Source organism: Podarcis tiliguerta, assembly GCF_965153285.1.
Source record: "Podarcis tiliguerta genome assembly, chromosome: 1".
In the NCBI taxonomy this organism is placed as follows: Eukaryota; Metazoa; Chordata; class Lepidosauria; order Squamata; family Lacertidae; genus Podarcis; species Podarcis tiliguerta.
Window position 1 is genome coordinate 122,751,391 of NC_139534.1, and position 25,799 is coordinate 122,777,189.

At 47.3% G+C, this 25,799-nt stretch overlaps 1 protein-coding gene and 1 long non-coding RNA gene across 12 annotated transcripts in view; one reads left to right on the top strand and one right to left on the bottom strand.

Moving 5' to 3' along the window:
- CEP170B (centrosomal protein 170B) overlaps positions 1-25,799 on the bottom strand; it is an 89,484-nt gene that overhangs the window by 11,906 nt on the left and 51,779 nt on the right. For 3 of the 11 annotated variants that reach the window (XM_083433408.1, XM_083433409.1, XM_083433410.1), the window contains exons 9-14: positions 23,564-24,327; positions 22,516-22,695; positions 20,472-20,607; positions 17,562-19,334; positions 10,059-10,305; positions 6,115-6,274 (exon numbers count right to left, since the gene is read on the bottom strand). In XM_083433408.1, coding sequence (XP_083289534.1) covers positions 6,115-6,274; positions 10,059-10,305; positions 17,562-19,334; positions 20,472-20,607; positions 22,516-22,695; positions 23,564-24,327 — 3,260 coding nt within the window. Of the gene's footprint in view, positions 1-500; positions 1,173-1,445; positions 2,067-3,255; positions 3,514-6,114; positions 6,275-10,058; positions 10,306-17,561; positions 19,335-20,471; positions 20,608-22,515; positions 22,696-23,563; positions 24,328-25,799 lie in introns of those variants that run through there. The other 8 variants (XM_083433404.1, XM_083433406.1, XM_083433412.1 and 5 more) reach the window with 6 other exon arrangements.
- On the top strand, positions 2,073-6,219 carry LOC310677989. The gene is made up of 3 exons (XR_014511550.1): positions 2,073-2,399; positions 3,492-3,569; positions 6,095-6,219. It is a non-coding gene; the product is annotated as an uncharacterized lncRNA (long non-coding RNA).

A 25,799-nucleotide genomic window follows, 5' to 3' on the forward strand; every position in this document is an offset into this window, starting at 1 on the left:
GCCATTCCAAAATTTTGAGGCCTTTTCCCAACGCCCCCATTAGGTTTAGTCAGAATTTCACTATCAAAATAGCACAAGGCATTCTGCACACCTTTTTCTATTCAGCTCACTGCTCAGTTAACCCGTTTTCCAGGCAGTTCTTACGTTTGTTTGCATCTCTCCGGGGATGGAAGGAAAAAATGTGTTCGGGTTGCAATTTAACATGAAGCTACCCAACTCGCCCTTTCCACGCAAATACCCAAAACGTGACAACCAGCCGTTCACCGAATTTTGCGGTGCAGCACTCCCACCAGCAAAAAATGCTTTAGTAAAAAAGTGTACATTGGGGAAAGCGAGGTGACAAAACGGTTCTATCAGTGCATGAGAAAGCATCAAATTGGGGGGGGGGAGTGCTTGCAAACAATAAAAGTGTATATTAGGCAAAATTGCATAGGAAAAATGTGTACATGAGGTGAAAGGGACACAAAAAAGCCTACAAATTTCCATGTGGTTTTTTAAAATGTAAACTGATGTGAAAATGGGGATAAATGAATTGACTAATGAGAAACAGAGAGAAACCAAAACAAGCTGATCTGCACATCCCTACACTGCAGATGAACTGGGCGAAGCCAGCAATGTGGCAGGCAAGCATGCTCCCAGTCTGCACATGCTTGCTGTCACGTATTAATAGCGCATATCAGCTTAGGTTACCATGCGCATAAACCCAAGTAACATACAATCCTTACCATTTTTCCAAAAATGCCCTTTGCACTTTCACTGCATTGCAGGGGGTTGAACTGAACAGCCTTTGGGGCCCCTCCCAACTATACAATTTTGTGATGCAGGAACATGCAGAAGAGGGAAGGGGGCTGCACCCAGGGGCCACGGGCTCTGCCTCCAAATCTCTGCATGTTTGGTGGGAGGTCTGAACGAGAGGCCTACGTGGGTGCAGTGCTAGGTTCCTCAAAGCAGTTTGGGATCCGTATTGTGCAAGGTTGCAAGCCGTGTGGAGGAAACTAATGTGCATACAAACAGCCGGCTCTATCGTTAGGTATAGCTGCCTCAAGTGGCAGATGCTGGGGCCGCTGTGTGTGTGAGAGAGACACAGCTCTGTGACCACACAGTCTACCCTAATCTGGCATGTAGAGCTTAGGTGCAGCGATGGAGACTGTCTGGTCCCCAGCGCTGAAGTACTGCATTGGCCCAAATATAAGCCGCACTTTTTTTTTCCAGATTCCAATCGTGAAAAGTTAAAGTGCGGCTTATATTCGCAACCTTATGCCACTGGCAAAGCGGTGCAGCTCTCTTCTACTCCCCCCAGGAAGCAGCCTAGGAGTGTGGGGCAACGGCGTGGCTTATTTGCAAGTGCAGCTTATATTCGGGCCAATGTGGTAGTACAATTCAGCTGTCAGTCCAGGCAGATTCTCTATATGGAAATTGTCCTTTGTTTCATGCAGTGAAATGGCTTGAAGTAGCCCTGGGTATACAGTTATATGCATGCAGACTTTCAGTTAAGAACTTCCACCAAACAAGCAGAAATTGGGGCAGGGGGTGGCACGTTTTCTTTGGGAATGGGGCTATCAAGTTCACTTCCACAAACCAGCGTTCTGAAAAGCCCAAAAATCAAAGGACCAAGATGTCACAGGCCTGGCATAGGTGAACAGAACTCTAAGTGCATACATGCCATGTAGATGTTGTGTCAAACGTACTCTGGTCATAGGTGGGGAAAGTTGGGGCAGGGGCGAGGAGGAATAATCGGCTCCCGATTGCATCTTTTCCTAATTGAACTTCATCTTTAATAAACGTATAATATAACCAGATCAAAGAAATGCAATTAATGCAATGCTAGAAAATGCAGGGAAGGAAAACAAAGGCAGAGAACGGTGATGCCATAAAGATTAGCCAAACATATTTTTTTTTTAATTAAAAAAACCCTACATCCCTAGCTTAAAACATATTAATTTAAATGAGGCTTTTTGTTGTTGTTTTTAAAAAAGCAACTTTAAGAGCGCTTTAAAAAGTAGAAATAAGTGGGATGGAAAATGCACCTGAGATGGAATTGCTGCCCGCAAAGATGAATGAGCAATCTGCATTTAAAAAAAGAAAAGAAAAAGAAGAGATAGAAAGAGAGAGATCAATGTTGATCATAAGAGCAACAGAATCTGCACACACATATACAGAGAGAGTGAGCCAAAAGTACAGAATAATGTAACTGAGAAAGCAAAAGGCAAATCAAAGAAGCGGCAATGTTATCATAGAAAGTTCAAACATAGCATTCAAGCATGCAAAACTGCCTCCTATTGAGTTAGGATCCGTGTTGTCCAGAATTGTCTGTTCCGATTGGCAGAGGTTCCTGAACTGATGGTGGCTCCTTCCCAGCCCTGGTACCCAAGATCCTTTTAACAGGAAATGACACTATGGTGAGTCAAGATTTACTAACCAAGGTATTCTCCAGGGGGGAAAAAACCATCATGAATGTATGCAGATTAACGTATCCTTCTGAAAAAAATTATGGAAAATAGAAAATTGTGCAAGATATGGCTTTAAGATGGCAGAGACTCTTGGTTGCTTTTAAAGTGCTGTGTTTAGACACCAAAACTGGACCGGAGCGTACAGAGAGGCACTCAGCAGATGTCCCAAAGCAACAGAGAAAAGCCCTTGAAGTGCTGCTAAAATCTTACACTGAGCATCTTTTAAGGACACTGTTGGGTGATCTTTGGACTTGGGGTGGGTCAAGCCTGCAGGCTGCTGGACAGCAACTAGCGTTAAGGGAGGGAGGGACAAATCTCCCCAACTCCCCAAGTAGACTGACAGCATCAGCCATGACCTCTTGTCTCCGGGTTGGTGATGGGAAGGAGGCAGCCTTTATTCTGGGTGGGGGGTGTCCCCGTTTCAGGTCCCAGGGTGAAATCCAAACCCCCTTTGTGCCAGGCTGGGGAGGCTGGATTGCACAGAGGCACTCCGCTGGCATAAAGTTCCCCATTATGCCCACCAAATGTGCAGGAGGAGGGGCCAGTTGGCAGGTTCCCTGCTGCTGGGGGCAGCCAGCCAAAAGCCCCAACATGGGGGTGGAGAGTGGCTGAGCTGGCCCCACCCAGCATCACAGGACGGCATTGGGTTCAATCCAGACCCAATTGCTGCACCATCTCCATTAGTTGGGGTTAGGATCGCACCTATAGCTCAAACAAACAACCAAACAAAACGCTCAGGTTGGGGTTATCATATTTTAACGGTGTTTTCCTTTGAACTTAATTCTCCAGCCTTAATTCTCCAGCAGGTATCCTTATTTATAGAAACAAGATCAATTCCCATAGTTTACAGACCACCACATGCATCTAAGCCAAGCTTGCTTGTATGAGAGTGGGAGCTACAGAGTTTCCATCCCACCTGCAAATCGTTGATATTTTAACCAGATTTTAAAGGTGGGAAAGTACAGCAGGTCTACAAAGCACCACACACACACACGAAGACTTCTCTATACTAATCTATTTCTATTAATATTTTACTTACAGGCAATAAAAAGTCCATATGGAACTGAGAGATAAGAGGGAGAATGGTTATTTGGCAGCTTCAAACGACAAGATCTGCAAGTAAGTAATTTAATAACCCAACGTTACCCAGTCTCTTTTGGGAAAATACCGCCCTCCCAACTGAGTGCCCCGGGCTCTGGCTTGGTAAATCATAATATACAACCACCAGAAGAACGTAACAGCAGAACTAAGGCTTTTCTGATTGTTTACATTAGGGGTTCTAAGTCCAGTGTGAGGAGGTCAAGACACTACAGACACACGTATGATTATATTTCTACCCTAAGGTCATTGAGCGGGCTTCATGGCTGAGTGGAGATTTGAACTCTCGTCTCCTGGGTTCTAGCCCAACCCTCTAACCACTACACTGTGCCAGCTGTATTATTATTTAGCTAAACTTTTCCTGTCTTTGCTTTTAGAGGTGCTGAATTGGATTTGTTGGCTGTACCCTTGAATAGCTATTGTTGCTAAAAGAGGAATTGCTCTTCTCAAAACTGCCTTGGCAGAACAGGCTCCTCCTGCTCAGGAACTGCAGGGGGCAACCACTGGATGGAGGTCTCAAACTAGAGAGATGCAGGGCCGTGCAAGCGAAAGAGATTTCCGTTGCAAAGCAATCACGTTTAATACCTCCCAGTTAACCATGTCCTCTGGGCAGTCCAGAAATTGCATTTCATTGAATTTAAATACCATCACGAAAACAATCAATATAAAAGCAGCACCTACATAAAATGAGCAAAAGCCAGCGAACATAGCAGCATAAGATCAATGCAACAACACTAACAACCAACCAGGGGAAAAACAAATTAGTTGCAAGAACTAAAAACATGAGAAAGTCTCCCCGCTATCACTGAAAATTCCCAATGCAAACTCCAGGACGACCTCTCTGGGGAGAGCATTCCAGGAACAGGGCACCACCACTGAGAAGGCCCTATCCCTAGTATCCATCCAGCTCACTTCACTAGGTGGGGGAACCTGGAAAAAGGGTCTCCACTGAGGATCTTATAGTCCGGCCAGGTATGTACAGGGGAGGCGATCCTTCTGGTATCCTGACCTCAAGCCATTTAGGGCTTTAGACAGTAATCCCTGTACTCTGAATTGGCTAGAGGCCATTGAAGGTGATGAAACACTGATGTAATGCCTGGATCTCGCCCCAGTGCCCATTAACCACAGTTGAATGGTCTAAGAGTTTTAGTACTTTTGTTTTCAAGAACAGTATTCTGTTACCCCTTCCCTCCCTGCCTCCTCTCTCATTTCCTCCTGTGTTGAATTTCTAGTCATAAGCTCCTGGAGGAAGTGACCGATTCGCTCGAACTCTGTAAAGCGCAATGCACGATAATGGCACTATGACAGAGAGTCCAACCAGAAAGAAGTAGCTCTTACTCCCTCCTTAACTGAAAAGATACATGTTGCAGCTTTACATATGAATGTGCATGCAAAATGAATGATCGTGGAGTATAAAACTTGGATGTAATGTAGAAAAGCTAGCCGGTTACTGAATCTTAGGGAGAAAGGGTGTGTGTTTGTGGGGAGTGCACCATGTCATATAAAAATTGTTATGTACTGAAGTTCTCACCCTGGGCCAGCAGGGGGATACTGTAGATAGTTATGCAAATAAGGGATCGAAAGTGAGGTTCAGTGATTGGATAGTTTTAGAAAATTGTTACAGTTATGTTGTACTGGAGCTCTATATAAGCAGGCTGCCTGAACCCTTCAGTTCAGTTCGTCTGATATGTTCACCCACAACTTAACAAAAATCCCAAAACGAAGGCTTGGCTTTCAGTGGGGAGAGCTGACCTTGAATACAGCAGATTTCCAATATCCAGCACCAGAATTCTTTGTGAAAGGGAAACTGATTGCAAAACATAGGGAGGAACAAGATGTAACATCACGACGTTGTGCATGTCCCTACCCAAATCTAACAGCAACCAATAACCAGCCACAAGGCATGGGAGCAGAGAAACACAGGGTGTGATGAAGACAGGTCACCCATTTCAGGAACCAAGCGTCACTCGGAGAAGAGGAGGAACTGCCGTTACCACCACCCCATGCCTGGCATCCCATAGCAGTCCCTTTTCCTGGTCCCCATTATTGGAAGCTGCTGAGAGGGTTGCGGAAATACGGCAGGAGTCTCTGTAACTAAATATTTGGGGGAGAACTGGTTTTGTGTCCCAACAGCTTTTGACCCCATTTTGCTGCAAAAGAAAGAACTAGCAAAAAGGGCATAGGTAGGGTGACCTAAAGTTAATTTTACTAAATTGAGAGGGTTTGAGAGTGTGACGGGTGTTTTTCTTCCCCTGCTCCCAAGGAGGAGAGGAAATCAAGGGGAAGGTAGATGGGCCTTAGCAGGTACAGAATTTCTGAAACAGGGATTGGGTCAACTGGGAGAGCTCTGGCTCAGCTTTCCCCAAACTTGGGTCTCCAGCTGTTGGACTACAACTTCCATCATCCCTAGATAGCAGGACCAGTGGTCAGGGATGATGGGAACTGTAGTCCAAAACCAGCTGGAGACCCACGTTTGGGAAACGCTGCTCTGACCTAATGAAGCTTCTTCTAACCTCTGTATTTTGGTTTCATTCACTACCGCATAGGTCTTAAGCCGCCATCTTACCTCTTCCCTTGCTGATATGGTAGAGGCAGGGGTGTTAGGCACAGAACTGTGGGAGGTGCTTGGCCCCGTTCCCGATGAGCTCTGGGAATCTCCATCTCCAGCAACGTCATGAATCTCTCGAGCAAGGATCGCTACATCCTTCACCAAGGTCTGGCTCAATCTGGAGGAACAGCATGGAGAACTTAAGGACTGAGGAACGTTCAGCTACAAAGCCATCATGCTCAGCCCTTGTCTACATCTTATCTAGACTGGGGAAATACAGTGGTACCTTGGGTTACATACGCTTCAGGTTACAGACTCCGCTAACCCAGAAATAATGCTTCAGGTTAAGAACTTTGCTTCAGGATAAGAACAGAAATCGTGCTCCGGCGGTGTGGCAGCAGCGGGAGGCCCCATTAGCTAAAGTGGTGCTTCAGGTTAAGAACAGTTTCAGGTTAAGTACGGACCTCCGGAACGAATTAAGTACTTAACTCGAGGTACCACAGTACTCAAGAAAAAACTGAAACTATAATTCTCTCTCTCTCACTCACTCTCTCTCACACACAAAGGGAAACATCCTTGCCCTTGAAAAATGCACTTGAAAAACCCAATTTTGTTTTGCAGTTACACTTATTAAATTATGAAATTGCAGAACGTCTATTTTGCTACCTCAGGACAATACATTAAAATCTGGTTCTTGCATTATCTCTTCTGTTGTCTTTTTGTGGGGGATTTTAATTGATCATCGTTTGTTTCTAACCAAATGATTTATTAATCAATGACATGTAAATAAACTGGAATTTTCCAACACCTTTCTGCGATACTAAATGAAGCGTGAGTTAAGTCACAATTTGATCAAAACTGTCACTTATCATTACATGGAAATGTCAACTGTTAACATTTTCTTTTTAAAATGCCTGATTGGTGCAACAAAGCAGAATAAAGATAATCTCAGAAACTAAGGAAGTGTGCTCTGAATGTTCAGCTTTGCTGATGAAAACTGGCCTCCTGAAAATTTATCAGCTAAAACTTTAGTTGATTAATTTACCAGCTAAAGGGATTGAAGGTTGCAGTCCTGTTTTCTATGCAGTGAATAAGATTCCGCAGAAACATGCAAGGTTATAGAAATACGGTACCTTTCAGCTGTTTCCTTGGGAACAAAAAGGCACAAGTGAGCTAAAATGGAGTAATATTCAGAACTGCATGACTAATTGAGTGGCTAGGTTTGTCTGGGGCCGAAGCAGTTTCTTCTGATGCCTCAATTACGTGATTAAGCCCAGTGTAAACAAGGGGGACTAATTTCCCTTTGAACCCTCACTTGCTATTCTAGACTGTGCCTCCCTGTTGATTCAGAAGCCGCAGCAGAGGCGGGAGGCAAAGACTGCAATTATGGGGCGGCCTTCTTGCAAAATCCGGCAGAGCGCTTTCTGCCCCTGACGCCAGACGGATCACAGGCAAGCATGCAGCCTTAGCTTCTGCAATCTGTGAGAGCTGGCTTCTTAAGCAGAAAGTATTTATAGAACACAGAGAGCTGTGTAATGCTTAAGTTCCTGAAGAGCTGCCATCCCTTAAACACCCAGCTGTGCCATTATCAAGAAGACAATGTACCGGACCAGAATGAGCCGACCGCCAGATTTATTCAGCAACTACAACGGCAAGATTGTGTAACGCAACCTTCCCACAAGGCTTCCCCGTTAACAGCTGTGCAACCTGAACTTTTCCTACGCGTTTTTTGACGCATATGATTTTTTAAAAGGAGAATGCTAATAATATAATACTTAACCTTATTATAGTGTTGAGGGGGATTATTATTATCTCAGTAAGCCTTGGAGCAACCTTTCATACTGGTAAAGAAAGTTGCCTTACACTGAGTCAGCCTAGATTGATGCTTACGCTACAATACATCTGCTAGTTCTTAAGGTGCCAAATGAATAGTTTGGACAGTAAAAGTTTTGCTCAAGCACACAAAACCCTTCATTCCTCCCTTTGCATCATGAGCAACCAGGCTTCGAATTAAGCATGGTTTCCCAGTTCAGTGGAATGGCAAAACCATGGTTGCTGTCATATCCACAGTGGGTTGAGTCAAAACCAAAACCCATTGTCCTCCCAGACCTACAATTCCCAGAGTGGTTATCAATCATGGAATCCTAGAATTGTAGACTTGGAAGGGACCTTGAGGGTCTTCGACTCCAACCCCCTGCAACCCAGGAATCTCAGCTAAAACATCCATGACAGATGGCCATCTAACCTCTGCTTAAAAGCCTCCAAGGTAGGAGAGTCCACAACTTCCCGAGGGAGGTTCCTCTCTCCAGGAAACACTGGGAAATGTGGCTCTGTGAGCGGAACAGGGGTCTCCTAACAACTCTCAACACCCTTAACAAACTACAGCTCCCATAATTCTTTGGGGGGGGGAGCCACAACTGTTAGAAGTGGGGTGATCCTGCTTTAAATGTCTTGTTATAGATTTGGGGGGCAGAGCTAAAGCCAACAAATTAATAAATGGTAGGATTTTGATGATTTGGGATGTGAAGGGCGAAATACAAATTACAGAGGAATTCCTGGGCTTGAATATGCAAAATGACCTGGCCAAGATAAGGCCATTAAGAAGCAATACAGGGCCATTGAGAGCCATTGGCAATGCAAGAGAACTGTCCTGCCCCGCTGCCCTTAGTTGTGAACAGAGACTGGAGGTTTGTAAGGCGACCAGGGCAACTGGGTAAGGTGACAGAAAGAGAGTGTTTTGAGCAAGGGTTGCTGGGAAGAAGCAAGGAGGACAAGGGTGTGTGTGTCCATCTTGGGTAGGCTGTCTGGAGGCGGTTTGCACTGCTGTGGGAGATAATTCCCTCTGTAACGCTGTAAGATCTGGACTCCCTCCACACAGACTGAAGGTGTAAATAGGTGAGTAAACCATGTTTCTTAAAGCTACAGCAGTCTCTGCGGTGTTTCAATTCTCCAAAGGACCACAGAGCCTGGGACCCCATGGGCTTTTGCCACAGATTGGCAAAGAGAGGGGGAGGCACCCAACTTTGGGAACAGCATAGTGCAGATGAGCCCAGCTCATGGGTTGGCAAACTAAGGCCCAGGGGCCAGATCCGGCCCAGTTGCCTTCTGGATTCAGCCCGCGGATGGTCTGGGAATTGCCGCGTGGATCTAATCGTTCGGGCTGCGCCATTCCCCCCCCTTCCTCTCACACACCGTGGCGCCAGCGCCTCCCTCCCTCCCCCTAGCTTCTCCTCGCTCTGCCTAGAGCTGAGAGGAAGGGGGCAAGGATTTGTTGGGGCCAGCAGCAGCAGCGTGAGAGCTTGAGCGGCCATTTAAAGCAGCCCCTCTCCAGAGCCCTTTCACACGCCGCTCATCATCCCTCTGCCACCGCCAGCCCCTGCCACTCGCAAGACACAGGTAAGCAGCCACCGGGGCTCATTCGGTGCTGTGGAGAAGGGAGGGGAGAGTCATGGGAGGGGGGGATGGCTGTGTCCATTTAAAATGCATCTCTGGGTTATTTGCATTTCCCCCCTGTTTTTGTGCACTTCAAATACAGTATGTGCAGTGATCAAGATTTAATATATATTTTTAACTGCCGCTATATCTGAATTGTCTCTGTTATACCCAATTGCAATTAAATGTATTCCTGTTGTGTTTTATGATTTTCCTGATATTGTAAGTGAATTACTGGTCTGTGACAGTAATAATAAAATAAAATATGTGCAGTGTGCATAGAAATTCATTCATTTTTTATTTTACTTTTTTCAAAATATAGTCTGGTCCCCCACCAAGGTCTGAGGGACAGTGGACCGGCCCCCTGCTGAAAAAGTTTGCCAACCCCTGGCCCAGCTCTTTCTACCTTGCATAACACTACACAATATTCTCTCCCCCCCCCCCCAATTCATTCCTACCTTCTCTTCTCACCTGACCCACAGTGGTTTAGGTTCCAGCAGCTCAACATGCCGCCGCAACCCATTCCTCACCTGGCGATTTCGGCAATCTCTGCCGTCTGCGCGATGAAGTTGTAGGGGTCGTGATCGTCGTAGTCTTCGTCTTCCGTCTCCCTGCTGTTGCTGTGCTTCTGTTTATTGAGCCCGGAGCCCCGGGTCCTGGGCGTCTGGGTGGCTGTTGAAGTATGGGAGCGTTTGTGTTTAGGGGAGCTGTGGTTTGAGCCATACTCCTCCTCGGAAGTGGAAGTGTAATCTGAGCCCTGCGGCCGCCGCCTTGAAGCTTATAAGAAATGAATTGGTTTCGGGCGGTGGTGGTGGGGAAGAAGAATAGGAAGGAGAGAAGGCAAAGAAAAAGACTTTTGAGACGGGCTTCAAAAGGTTAAGAAACAAACAAAAAACCGTGAATGCAAAAACAGCCCAAGGAGGAGGAGGAGCAGGAAGGTGAACTGGGAAACTCCTGTGCATCCCACCAAATGCAGGGAACTTTGGAGGAAAAAAAAGATGGAAATGTTTGCATTTTTACTGTGGGCGAATACAGATGCCACCTTTTTTAAAAACAACACCAACCATATAACGTTATCGCACTTCCGCACCTGATCTTTAATTGACTGGCATTCTAAATGACGTTGGAATTTTATAGATTTAATGGGTTTCCATTTCTTTTCTCATTGCGCCTTTGTAAACCGATTAAGGGACTACTGCAGTTAAGCGGCATATAAGTTCCTTAAACAGATAAACAATAAAATTTGTGGCTCCCTTGACAGGAGCTCATTTGTAGCATAGGGGCAACCTGAGAGTCTAACCTGGGCCTCTCAGGCTTCCCCCACAAACCTGTCAGAATTGGTCCCATTGGCCAGATCCTGCTCCCCACTTCTGCCTTAAGAGCATTAGCGGGGAGACGAGTGAGAATATGGTACCACATGCCCATTTGGATCAAGTCAAGGAACCTATGTGAGGACAGCTGGCTCCACCTTCAGATTTCTGCCTGACTGGCGGACGTTTGGAGGGGGGAAGCCTAGTGGGCAGATGATACTGAGGGCTGTGTCTAGGGTGAAGCCCCATCATCCTCTTATTCAGACATTAAAGTTTGGTTTCTCTGGCACATGAATAAGGCAAGGAAGATAAGGGGAGAAAAAGAGCTTACCCTGTGGTCGCAGCAACAGTGGAGGGCTATTTCCACCAGCCAGTCAAATAGTAAGGAGAATTTTCTTACCACAGATCAGGTGCAGACGAGTGATATTTTTTTTTGGCGAAATGGCCATTTGTACCCACCCTCCGCTTCCACAGATTAACCAGGGGCAACAGAGAAGGCTGCTGCAATTCTATGGTGGCAAAATGTATACGATCACGTTACAAATTTCCTGTGTGGAAGGCACCTTGCGTGAATTCCTGTATGGAAGCGCCTTCCACTGGAGGGATTTTCCAGCGTGGGGTGTGGTCCTGAATCACCACATGCACAGGAGGCCCCAGGAGGAACCGTCAGGCAGGTTAGACTTCCAGGTGTCCCCCCTCAGCAAGCCACCAGTTCAGGTGACTTCATTTCCACACAGGTTAAGGACTTCCAAGATGGAGAGCAGAAACAGCTGGCTTGTTTACACACTCAGGAAACCCCTGGTCTGTTTACAGAGATCCAGTGTTGTCATCCTTAATCCAGTGGTTCTCAAATTTAGTGATGGGCACAAATGGTATGAAAGGTGGGGAGTAGAGCGGGTGAGGTGCTTGCATCAGATACATCCAATACACTTTCCTCCCAATAAACGGATGAAGGTGAGTACGAGTGAGTACATTTGGTCCATCTATCTCACGGTCGTCTTCACTAACTGGCAGGGTTTCTGGCAGGGAGTTTCTTCTAGCTCTAACTGAAGAGGCCAGAAATTGAACCTAGGACCATCTGCATGCAATGCAGATGTTCTACACCACTGGGCTATTTCCCTTCTCGGCAGGTTCCCCACCCTGATTTAGGCCAGGGTCCCTAAAGCTGGAGCACCATCATACCACTCATGGCCTGCTTACTGAAGGAGCGTCTCCACCCCCATCGTTCAGCCCGGACCCTGAGGTCCAGCTCCGAGGGCCTTCTGGCGGTTCCCTCACTGCGAGAAGCCAAGTTACAGGGAACCAGGCAGAGGGCCTTCTCAGTAGTGGCACCCGCTACCCTGTGGAACGCCCTCCCACCAGATGTCAAAGAGAAGAACTACCACCAGACTTTTAGAAGACATCTGAAGGCAGCCCTCTTTAGGGAAGCTTTTAATGTTTAGCTGACTGCTGTATTTTAATACTCCCATCAGCCCCGAAGGCATCATAAAATCATAGAATGGTAGAGTTGGAAATGACCACAAGGATCATCTGGTCCAACCTCCTGCAATGCAGGAAACTAAAGCATCCATAACAGGCATCCAACCTCTGCTTAGAAACCTCCAAGGAAGGAGAGTCCACAACCTCCCAAGGGTGGTTGGATGGCCATGTGTCATGGATGCTTTAGCCGAGATTCCTGCATTGCAGAGGTTGGACTCGATAACCCTTGGGGTCCCTTCCAACTCTACCACTCTATAATTCTATGGGTCTGTTCCATAAAAGATCTCCTGATTGAAATTTGCACAATGCTGGCTGGGGTAGCCCAAAATATGTGGAAGGCACCACGTTGGAGAAGGTTCTTTCCAAATATCATAAGCTGTCTTCCAGCAAGCCAGATCACTGGCCCATCTATTATTGTCAACTCTGACTGGAAACTGCTCTCCCAGGGCTTCAGGAGACAGGGGTCTTTCCTAGCCTTCTTGCTGCGGATAGAACCTGGGGCATTCTGCATGCCAAGCAGGTGCTCTACCACTGAGCTAGGGGCCTTCCCCCTGAACCTCTGCCGCATCTCTTGACACCCAACGAAACAGCCATGCTAAGTTACTATGTGTGGTTATTTGCCTTGAGATAGAACAGTGGCAAATTCAGAGGCCTGGTGGTTCCAGAGGGATCTTCCCTTACTTTTGACTTGCTTCATGCACACCATTTAACAGCTCCGTGAGTATTAATTGCCTCGGGATTACTGACTGTGTAAACAAGCTCAGCCAAGTGAAAGAGGAAACTTCAACCAGAAGGGCAGCCCCATTTGGAGATTGCTCACATCATGTTCATGTTCATAATTATTTCCATGAGATCCCTGGGTTTGCCCTGCAGCATTTACATGCCGCATTTGGCTGCAGTTTACAGGCAACACCCTTTTTTACACCCAAAACAGATGTTCCTGGTCAAGGGGAGAGAAACCACTCATTTTGTTTCCCTGGAAATTCTTTTCCCGGGCTACGGAAAGATCCTTTTTTCAGCTTCGAAGTTATTGTGCTTTATAACGAGTGCACCAATTCTGATAAGTGATTATCAGCTGCTTTTGCAGCAACAGTGCAGTGTTTACATTTCTCCACGTTGGCTTTTTTCTCTTATCCATTTGCTCACGAGAAAAAAGACACATAACTGGGAAGCTGGAACACTGTGGTCTGGTTTGCACAACACACCACACCAAACCTTGGCTTAGTGCTCTTGCACAGGCTCTGGTTGAGGAGATTGCGACCGCTCTGCTCACCCCTGGTCCTTCTGCTGCTGCGCAGAGCCCACAGGAACATATGAAACTGCCTTAAACTGAATCAGACTACAGTGGTGCCCCGCAAGACGAATGCCTCGCAAGACGGAAAACCCGCTAGACGAAAGGGTTTTCCGTTTTGGAGGTGCTTCGCAGGACAAATTTGCTACGGGCTTGCTTCGCAAGATGAAAATGCCTTGCGATTCCTGGGGTTTTTTTCCCCTCCCCCCCCCTTTTCCCAAGCCCCTAAGCCGCTTAACAGCTGTTCGCTAAGCCGCTTAACAGCTGATCGCTAAGCCGCTTAACAGCTGATCTAAGCCGCTTATCAGCTGATCTAAGCCGCTAATAGCCTTTTAGCAGCTAATCCACTAATCCCTTAAGCCTTTAATAGCCGCTAATAGCCTTTTAGCAGCTAATCCGCTAATCCCTTATAAGCCTTTAATAGCCGCTAATAGCCGCTAAACCGCTAATAGCGCTAAATGGGCTTGCTTCGCAAGACGAAAAAAACCGCAAGACAAAGAGACTCGCAGAACGGATTCTTTTCGTCTTGCGAGGCACCACTGTATTTGAGTCAATCTAGCTCATTATCGTCTACACTGACTGAGACTCTAAGAACTGAGGCAGGGTTCTCTCCTGGCGACACTGGGATTGAACCAAGGATCTCCTGTGTACAAAGCAGATGTTCCACCCCTGAGAGAGCCTGGAGAGAGCTAATCCACAAGCCTGGCTTTGGAAGGCATGCTAAGGCAAAGCGTGGCACAGCTCAGCACAACAGTGGGACAAGCAGCGAGGAGCAAAGCGGCCACAATCTCCTCTCCCAGACTCTGAGTGTAAACAGTGGGGAACCTCCAGCCCATGAGCCAAATTGGGCCCGCCAGCCCTCCCTATTTGGCCCCAAAGGCCGTTTCAGCCGAACCACGACCAACATGCTCCACCTCTGATATTTTATATGACATCAGGCATGGGGAAAGGTAAGGACGAGGCTTGGCCAAAAGGGGCTTTGCAAGTGCAGCATGGATCATTTTGCAAGCCCCATGCTCAGTGCTCCCCAAGTGACAAGCACAGGGCTTGCAAAGCGCTTCTGCACTGCCCCCAAACAAGCCAATTGTCAGTACTTGGGATGTGCTGCCCAAAGGGTTTTGCAGGCACTGCCTTTCCGCCAGGGCCTGCCTTATGTGTCCCACACCTGGCACCATATATGACACGAGAACCAAGCATCACGCCTGCACAAGGTGCATACCCCCTGTGGAATTAGTAGGTTAGTCGTGTTAGTCGTATACTGATGCGTAGTAACTCCCAAGGTTAATTTGGCACTAAAACCCGGTTAGCCGTTGGGGCAAAGGAAATGGAAGACAAAACCAATTCATTTGGAACAAGATTAGGCACGGTTAGGATGGGCCGTCGTCTCTCGGCAAAGCGACTCGGCGGTGTCGCCAGGCGGTGAGTCGCAGGGTTCCTCGAGGGAAGTCATGGCGATTAAACCACTTCAGCTCTGCAGTACCAACAATGCACACCACAATCCCCGCTTTGTTATTACGCACACAGCACCATTAAATCACAGTGTCATCTGCAAAGTTTAAATCATTGGAGTGGTGAACGGCTTAAGCATTATCCAGCAACAAGCAGCAGCTACTCATAAATTAAAGGGAACTCCATCAGCCAGGGCTCAGCCGCTAGGAGTGCATCAGGTCAAAGGAACTTCCTGCAATCTCAGTTTGTGCTTGTGCTGAATGAAAAGTAATAGGAATTAACTCCTGGGAGGAGGGGGAGGTCAGTTTGCAGGATGCTGTTGGGAGTCCCATTCCTATCAGCCTCAGTCAGCACGGCCAATGGCCAGGGTTGTTTGAAGCTATGTCCTGAGAACACCTGGAGGGCCAGACATTCCCCAGCTGTGCTCTACATCAGATGGACTATTTCCCCCATGTTCAATGCAGATGGGTGGGGAATTAATGCAGGGCGACTCCTGCAGCTTGCAAACGTCTGACAAGACATGATTACTAGGGTTATAAACCTTTTTTACAACCTCGTGTTCCTGTAGATTAGTTAGATGAACTTTCCCCTAAAAACAAAGGAATGAACTGTCATTTCCAAATCTTTTGAAAAGAAAGGTGACCCCGAAATCAATAAATTATTTGTATATGTAAATCATTATTTGTATATGTAACTGTACAATGTATTATGATATACACCGTATTTTTCGCTCTATAAGACGCACCAGACCACAAGACGCACCTAGTTTTTGGAGGAGGAAAACAAGAAAAAAAATATTCTGAATCTCAGAAGCCAGAATAGCAAGAGGGATCCCTGCGCAGTGAAAGCAGCAATCACTCTTGCTGTTCTGGCTTCTGGGATAGCTGCGCAGCCTGCATTCGCTCCATAAGACGCACACACATTTCCCCTTACTTTTTAGGAGGGAAAAAGTGAGTCTTATAGAGCAAAAAATACGGTACATAGCATGTATACAGGAAAAATAGGGCTTGCAAGTTTTCTAATACTTGTACAATGTTTTGTACAATGTACATTATTGCTTAGAATCAATCAAGCTTGCAGTTTGCCTTTGTTTCCGCTGCAAGCACCATAAATTTCCCACATCACTTTGACTGCACATTCTACACACTGATTATTTCTTGGTATCTGGATCATGGATGGCTCCTGCTTCCAGTGATTCTCCAACGCAGTTTTAGGAAGTTCCAGGCAGCTGTAAAAGTTCTACACAGTTCCATACACTTTTTCAAAGTGCTAATACTAATATGAATAGTAACGGTTACATATATGGTGAGCCCAACTTTTCATTTCGGGGTGACCCCCCCTTTTTTTTACAACTGAGAAAAATTAGTCTCTTTTTCAGTGTTTCTAAGCAAAAGTTCATCCCTTTATGATGCAGGAAATTGGGGGGGGGGGGAGTCAAAAAGTTATAATCCTAATGATTACATGTCTTGTGTCCCACCCACCCAAAACAGACATACAAAGCATTTTCCTCTGAAGATCTGACTTTATGTAGAGCAAAAAGAAAAAAACCTACTGAAGATAGCCTTGCGAAAAGAAAGTTCTGCAAAAATTGCTGGTCCCCAAGTATTTTACTAGCCTCAGCAATGCTTGTGACTGATTAGCACATTGCTGGCTAAAAAGTTTCAAACTCTAACCGTCCTGCAATTCCGCAAGTTACCCTGTCTGGTTGCCAGGAGAAGATCTGTACTCACCGCAGGCGACGAGGCAAGCCTGACGTAAGAACAAGCAGCTAGTGAGTATTCAGAGGTCACAGAACAATTCCAAGCAAGGGCACTGAGAGTATATAATAATTACCTTATTGCAACAAGCCAAGAGTCCACCCCAGTTCAGCGTTTTCTGTCTATACCACCAGATGATTCAGGAAGCTATCAAGCAGGGTTATGCTACAGAATTACCAGATGTTGGGCTATCAGAGCTTCTGCATTGCAACGGCAGCCAACGTTCACCACAGATACAAACCAAGGGAGAAGGCAACTCTCTTTGGGTTATAAAATCCCAGCGCTTAATATTTAAAAAATACGGGGCTCTGTATCCGTTGCAAAGGGCTGCAGATTTATTTCCAAATTGTTTTCTTCTGGCTTGGAAATTTTTTAATGGAAAATCCTAACAACACATGTGGAAACATAGGAAGTTGCCTTATAGCATAGTCCAGGGTTTCCCAAACTTGGGTCTCCAGCTGTTTTTGGACCACCAGTTCCCACAATCCCTGTGAGTTGTGGTCCAGAATCAGCTGGAAGCCCAAGTTTGGGAACCCCTGCACCCCAAGACTCTTGGGTGCATGTAGCTCAGTAGTGTCTACACTGACTGGCAGCAGCCCTCCACCGTTTCAGACAGGTGACTTTTCCCCAGCCGTACCTGTAGATGCTGGGGATCAAACCTGGGGACCTTCTGCACGCAAAACAGATGCTCTACCTCCAAGCAATGGCGGGATCAAGCACTCCACACACACACACACAGTTACTCACTAGAAGAAGAGGAGTATTTGACACTGCTGGAGCGTGTCCTGCTGAAAGGCTGCTTCGAAGCAGCGACTGCCGCCGCCGTTTTCCTAGCGGCGTTCCTGGCTTCCGACACGGGGGGCTTCCGGGTAGAATAATACGACTCTGCGCTGCGCCCGGAGAACGTCGGCCTGGCTGGCGCACTCTCCGAGTCGCTCGGCACGGTGAAAGACCCCGCCCGTTTCCTTGGCATGGCCAGGATGTCGAGCCTCGACAGCTTCTTGGCCTCCGCCGGCTGCTTGGAAGGCGCCGCCGTTCCTTCATGGTGAGGCGTCGCTTTCTCGGTATCGGCGCTCTCGTTGTCCGAAGTGTCCCCCAGCCGGGCCCGGCGAAGTTTGGAGGCTCTGGTGGGCCTCGGGGTAGACAAACTATTGGACCTGGTGAGAACCTGCTGGATCTTTTGCACCGTGGGCGTCACTTTGCTGTGCTCCTCTTTGGTGGACTGCGAGAAGGGCTTCTTCCTGGAGATAGGCCTCGAGGTGGATTGCTCATGGTCAGATGAGGCAATTTCATTCGCCGGCAGATATGGGAGGCTGCTACTTCGTTCATCATCTGTATAGTCCAGGGAGCCCCCGGTCCCTGGGCTACGCTTAACTTGGAAGCGTCTTGCGTTTTCGCCTTTGCTCCCTGCCTCAAGCGGAAGAGTTTTCCGCTTCTCTGAAAGCCGCTCCCTTGCGCTGGGTTGAAGACTCTGATCTTGGGCAGAAGGCGTGGGAGAAGTCTTCTCTTTTTGCGAGGTTGTCACGGGTTTGCCCTTCGGCGAGTGACTCGGTAAGTTTTTGCCACTCACCAAGCTGACGGTGCTAGCCGTGTCCACGTCAGATTCTCCGGACAAGGAGTCTTCCAACTGCCCCGGGGAATTGTCCAGAGTCTCAAGCTGGTTGGTTTGGCAGAGTATTTTGGCTTCCAGGGCTGCCAGGGCAGTTTCGGTATCTTTAAGGAGGAGGTGGGTGTCCTGGTTATAGTCCATGCGATTTGCTCGGGTGACATCGAGATCTTTGAGCAGAGGGTGGCTTGAGATATGCGGCAGCCGGTTTTGAGGAACGTTGCTGCTCGATTTCTCTTTGGTAAAGCTTTCCTGCCGGACGAAAGACGATGCTTCTTTCGCAGCCACGACCTCTTGCTCCGGAAGCGGAAGCCCCTGGTGCAACGAAATCACCATTTTCCCGTTGGAGCTAACATAGGTATTGCTGACCCCTTTGGCCGCCGGCTTCCCACACTTGAAAAGAGCCTCTTCTTTTTCCGCCTGAGTAGGAGAAATGCTGGAAGGAAGTTTCGAAGGAACCCCGACTTCCTCTTCCTCGTCGCCAATATAGAAAGATGTCGACAGCGGGTCGCTGGAAGCTCTCAGGCCTGAAAGTTTTGGCACCGTGTGCTGGTGGTTTTTGGCTTTCACGTTTTCTGCCTTTCCCTGGTTCTGCTCCAATGTTTTGGTGCTGTTGTGGCTCTTCCTGCGTTTTTCCAAGCCAAATCCGTCGTCAGATTTGCTGGCGTCACTAAGGCTATCGGGATCCAAATCTTCCCGAACCACCAGCCGGCTGGCAGGATCCACAAACATTTCTGCTACGTGGCTGTTAGCAGCGTTCCTTGGTGAAACGTCGGAATATGCCTCTGGACAAATCAAAATGGTTGGCGTTGGGCTTTCCGGCTTGTCCCCAGGAGGGAGCTGAGGAAGAAGACGCCTCGTCCGTAACGCCAGGGAGCTCTCAGACTCTGCCACTCTGGGACCGCAGTCCTTTTCTAAGGGGAATGAAAATGCATTTACTGAGACTATGCAGAACTAGATAAATTAACAGGAAGGGTTCGAAACCTGCGGGATCAGAGATTCTTAGAAGACTGGAGTAAATATACGAACTATTTGAAAAGTAATTGTAATGAACAGATGACGCTAGTAGGACTGCAAGAAGTTTTGTAAGGAGGATTATCTGAAATATTGCAAGAAAGACTATGAGGAGAATTATAATTAAGAGTAATAGAGAATTATAATTAAGAGTAATAGAAAGACTATGAGGAGACTAATAATTAAGAGTAATAGCGAAATTAAGAAATGCAGAATAAGTGATAAAGAACAAAAAATCATCAGAGGTGTTGACGGAAGTCTAAAACATTGTATAAGATAAGAAGTTATGTTATATGATTGTTGGAAATATGTTTAAAAACCCCCCAATAAAAATATATACAAAAAAAGAAAAGAAAATACATTTACTGAAGACAACAAAAAAGGCAGTTTAGTGATGATGATGATGATGATGATGATATAAAACCTTTCATCAAAAGATCTCAGGACAGTTTACAACATAAAATTACAATATAAAAAACACAAAATGCAGTCATACCTTGGAAGCCGAACGCCTTGGCTCCCGAACGATTGAAACTCAGAAGTGAGTGTTCTGGTTTTCAAACAGTTTTCAGAAGCCAAACGTTTGGCGCAGCTTCTGATTGGCTGCAGGACGCTCCTGCACCCAATTGGAAGCCACACTTTGGTTTTCAATCGATTCCGGGAGTCAAACGGACTCCTGGAACGAATTCTGTTCAAAAACCAAGGTACCGCTGTACACAATAAAAATAAGAACAAAAACAAACCAATAATCCCCTCGCCCACAACCCATTTAAAAGGGATGTCAATCAACCAAAGGTCTGGTTGAAGAAGAATGTTTTTACCTGGCGCCTAAAGGTGTATAATGAAGGCAACAGCTGAGCCTCCCTGGGGAGAGGAGCCACCACAGAAAAGGCCCCCTCCAGACCTCTCAGAATAGAACATTGGGCCTAAGCATCAAGCAGCAGAAAGAGGAAAGAGAACCAGAGGCACTTTTCACCTGTCCCTTTTTAGGTAAAGTCCTTTGGCAATGTGAAAATGACGCCAGGTGCTGTACTTACCTATGCCAGCCTGAGAGAGGGGCCCCTGCAGGTGAGCATCCCCAACTCCAGGAGCAGATCCTGAGTCTGTATAGCTATCTGCAAGGCTTGCCCATCTCGAGACCCATTTCTGACCACCTTGAGATGCCAATGGTAACTGCAAATTGAGAGAGGAGGGGAAATCCCACACTGTTCATACAAACTCTCATCATAATGCACAGTATTTGGCCATTTTGTTTTTGGTAACATTTGCTATGGCTCAATTCCCAGCAGGAAATGCTCTGCTATACCAATATATACCATATTTTTTGCTCTATAAGACTCACTTTTCCCCTCCTAAAAATTAAGGGGAAATGTGTGTGCGTCTTATGGAGCGAATGCAGGCTGCGCAGCTATCCCAGAAGCCAGAAAAGCAAGAGGGATCGCTGCTTTCACTGCGCAGCGATCCCTCTTGCTCTTCTGGCTTCTGAGATTCAGAATATTTTTTTTCTTGTTTTCCTCCTCCAAAAACTAGGTGCGTCTTGTGGTCTGGTGCGTCTTATAGAGCAAAAAATACGGTAATCCTTGAAAAGAACTGATACCTGGATCCACGAGCCTTCTGTAACCAGAGGGGCGCTATTTGTCTGTTTGGTTTATGTTGAAAAACTCAAAATCACCCTTCATTAAAAAAGATCCCAGGGCAGTGTACAATTGGATGCAACCCATCATTGCCTGAGGATGTCTACAGAAAGCAAGCATACATTATGGGGCAAGACTCAAGTTATTATTTGCGCTAGCATGAGCTGGCAGAAGTTCTGCTATCACAATGGGGCTTACCTCCTCCCCGATCTCCCCCTCGGAACTGGCTTGGGGTGGGTGGGGGAATGTGAAGAACAGCGCACAGAGGGAGGGGAGGGGAGATCTGGAACGCAGAAATTCTTGAGCCGATGGAATGATGCTAATGTGCAATGCTGAATTCAACCCTACGTGCCTACTCAGATGTAAGCCAAATTTGGATCCAACAGGATTATATTCATTTATTTATTTCATTTATTGGGGGAAAATATATATACACTGATTAACTCGACAAAAGGCTCTTAGTGGTTTATGTAGAGCACGGTTTCCCAAACTTAGATCTGCATATTTTTTGGTTTTTTGGGGGACTACAATTCCCATCATCCCTGACCATTGTGGTCCCGCTAGCTAGGGAAGATGGGAGCTGTGGTCTAGAAACAGCTGGGGAACAAAGTTTGGGAAACCCGGATACACAGCAATATAAAATATTTGTTGAAAATGCTGATAAAATCAGATTGACATGAAATCACATCAAAATATAAGCAAAATCAATAGCTTTAGAACATAGATACAGATATATAATCAAATTGCATGCCTGGGCAGGCTTGCCGAACAAAGAAGTTTTTAGCAGGTGCCGAAAGCAAGCTAATTAACTGTTGTTGGGTAATTTCAAATTATTAAGGTTTCAACATGCAGGCAGGGCTTGTGTGTGCCCTCTGTTCCACCTAGGCTCAGGAAAGCGCTAAACTCTGCTACCCATATAAATGATGCAAATATATCTACTTATTTCACATAATTTATTCTATTCCTGCAAAGCATGGAGCAGAGTAACAAGCTATGAAGGGCACTGAAGTCTTGTTCCCTGATCTCTTCTGCAAAGCCTGCACCATCGGCCAAACTGCCTTGGGCAATTTAGCAAGCTTTACAGTTCCATTAGGTTGCAAGCCTGCAGGCAGGGCTTTCGCATTATTCACAGTGCAATACTTGGGAACAAATAATGATTGTTACTAGCAAAGTCTCACTCACTTTCTTTCACCTCTAATAAAACTGCTAGTCTTTTTCATGTAACTTGTTTTTAAAAGTTTGCTTCTATAGGTATTTTTAACAAGTTTTTTCTAAATCGCTTACGGGTCTTTCGTTTGAGGACCAGTCAATGAGGTCTACAATTTTGTTCAGTAAATAACAAAACGAAACCTGCGCAGGCCACGAGGGCCAGAAATAGGCATGCGAGTTGCCCTCAAGCGCAAGGAAAGTCAAAGTGAGAGCTGAGCCCTTCACACATTCACTGTACCTGCATCTCCGCGTGATGCTCACTGGCAACTTTGGAAGCGATGACCTGCATCATGGTAACCTTGGGGCTTGAGCCATTTTCGCCCATCAAGTGAGCCAGCTCCTCCTTCTCCCCTTTTATGACGGGCCTGAAGGCAGGGGAAATTCTGGAAAATACCGGAGACTCCAAAACGCCAAACACCTGATAAACCCAAGAGATGGAGAGAAGGCAGCTTAGAACAAAACAGTGAATTTCCTATCCCTGAGGTCAACAAGCATTACATTTGTGATGCATGATCCATGCGACGGTCACCTCCAGGCTTGACTACTGTAATTCGCTCTACGCGGGGCTGCCCTTGAAGCTGTCCCAGAAACTCTAGCAGGTGCAGAATGCTGCAGTGAGGCTCCTCATGGGGTCTCTGCCATGGGAGCATATTCACCCAGTGCTTTTCCAGCTGCACTGGCTCCCGGTGGAGGACAGGGTCAGATTTAAGGTGCTGCTTTTGACCTTTAAAGCCCTTCACGGCCTAGGACCCTCGTACCTACAGGACCGCCTCTCCCGGTATGCCCCACAGAGACCCTCAAGGTCCATAAATAGCAACACCCTAGTGGTCCCGGGCCCTAAGGAAGTTAGATTAGCCTCAACCAGAGCCAGGGCCTTTTCAACACTGGCTCCTGCCTGGTGGAACGCTCTGCCTCATGAGACCAGGGCCCTGCAGGATCTGATTTCTTTCATTACATTTGCCCTGGGCCTTGCTCTGTTTACACCAATTGCTACAACTATCAAGGGGCCTTCCCGGTAGTGGCGCCCGCCCTGTGGAACGCCCTCCCTTCAGATGTGAAGGAAATAAGCAGCTATCTTCTCTTTAAAAGACATCTGAAGGCAGCCCTGTTTAGGGAAGTTTTTAATATTTAATGCTGTGTTGTTTTTAACACTTGATTGGAAGCCGCCCAGAGTGGCTGGGGAAACTCAGCCAGGTGGGCGGGGTATAAATAATAAATTATTATTATTATAATATAAGGGGGCCAAACTACGCAAAGTTCAATTTTCCGAAGAATGGCAGGCTCACCTGATCGATCATTTTCCGAGCCTCTTCGACTTCTTTATCTTGCGACTCCGTCTCAATGGTATACGTGCCTGTTTCACTCAAGCTGTCGTCTTCCTCTTGCTTCCTCGCTTTGACCAACTTAGGATCGGCTGCCACTGGCTCAGGGACTATTTCGGGCGCTGGTGGCGGCGGCGGCACTACAACCCGCGGGGTGAGCGGCGCCGGTGTCGGGGCTGGCTTCTCAACGCTAGCCTTCGCAGCTTGAGAGCTCTCCCTTAAACACTCGGCAGCAAAATCCTGAGAGATCTTCGACTTTCTCCCCACGCTGCCATGGTTCTTTCCAGAGGTCCTCGATGACGACGAGCTGATCCGCTCCTCTGTCTTCTCCCGCTTAAAGGACCCAGCTCTGGGGGCTGTGAAAGAGTTGCTTGGCCCCTTGGTTCCCGCCGCAGGCAGATGGGATGAGAGGACAGAGCTCCCCGGTTTCTCCGCGGGGACGGTAATCTTGCGCTTCTCAATCTTGGTCTTCAAGGCGGGGTCCACGTCGTTCTGGTTGGACTGGCCGCTGTGCGTGAAGGACTGCGACCTCTTCTTCCGAGGCGTGTCGTCGTCGAAGAACTCGATGACGAAGGCCTGCTGGTTGTGGAGCATCTCCTGGGGGTCGCGGCGGATCTGGCGCTGGAGCCGGGCTTGCTCAGCCAGATGTTCTTTACTAGGAGTCTCATCCTCTTTGGGGGCTACTGGGTCTTCAGAGTCGCTCTGAGTTCCATCTTCATGCCTGTTCCCTGCGAAGTGGATATGCATTAGAGTTGTCCTGGGACAGAGAGTACTTACTGCTGTGCCACTGCCCCAAACATCAACAGAGGAGCCCATCTAATCCTGCATCCTACTCTCTCAGTGACCAGCCAGATGCCCATGGCAAGCCAGCAAGCAGGACCTTTCTCTCCATTTGCCTTTCCCAGCAATTGGGATTTGCAGGAATACTGCCTGCAACAGGAGACGCAGAACATAGTCATTGCAGCTATTATCCAATGACAGCTTTATCTTCCATGAATTTGTCCCCTCCTCTTTTTAAGCCATCCAAGTCGGTGGCCATAGCTACATCTTGAGAATGTGAATTCCATGGTTTAACCATGCACACAGTTTATTTCCCTTGGGAAACAACTTGTTTTTTTCTGAGCTTACTCAGTGAACTGTCCCCCAGAAGGGCTTCTAATCTTTTCGGGGTGGAGGGATACAAGGAAAGCAACCCTTCCCCTTCCTTGATAGTCTCCCCACTTCCAAGCAGACTTATGCTTACAAAGGACAGGCAAACTCCTGGCAGAGAGGATTCACTGAGACCACAAATGGTCTTGCAGACTTCTGTTTAAAGGTAGACAACATCTGCTGCTGGGGTTCGCGGCTTTCTGTGCCTCCCAGTTCATGTTTGTGAGGAGTCACAGGACCATAGCTGTCGACAGATTTGAAAATAAGGGACTAGCAGCCTCAAAAATAAGGGATCAGCAGCCAAAACAAGGGATTTTCCAAGCACAGGTATGTTCAACTTCTGAGCCAAAGGCAGAAAGCCCAGCCAGAAGCCAAACGAAGCCTCAAGCGGTGGTTCCCACAGTGCAGCAACCCGGCAAAGGGGGTGCAGCAAGGAAAACCACCGTCACCTCTCTGCTGGGAAGCGCTGAGCAAAGGCGAGTCCCTAGGCAACGCGGCCGATTTGATCGACACAAGGCATGCAAGTTCCACATCCCCAGTCGTTCTTAGACTCCTTATTGGGTGAGCAACGCAGCCAAGCAACACAGTTGGAGCCTCCCTCCTCCCTGGCCAACAAGGAGGGAGGGAGAGGAGCTGCTTCCTTTGAAACCCGGGAAATTTAAGGGACATCATCAATAAGGGACAGCAGCGGGACACGGCGCTGGGATAAGGGACTTTCCCGCCAAATAAGGGACGGTTGACGGCTATGCACAGGACACTACAAATCCCATGAACCCTGGTGCGATGATGCTCCCAAGCATGCTCACTAGCATAAGCAGACCTGCAAGATTTCTTGCGCACCCAAAAGGAAGACCGCCCAGCTCCAAGAAACTCCTCCCTCGCTTTGGGAAGAGTATCCTTGGAAGGATGGGAGAAATGGTACAGAAAGATGGCCGGTAGCAGGACAAACCCCATGACAAACAAGGGCCTAATGCAGAGAACGAAACTCAAGTTCACAATGTGGCAGGGATTTCCAAACTGTGCAAGTTCACATTCCAGATGTCTGTCATTT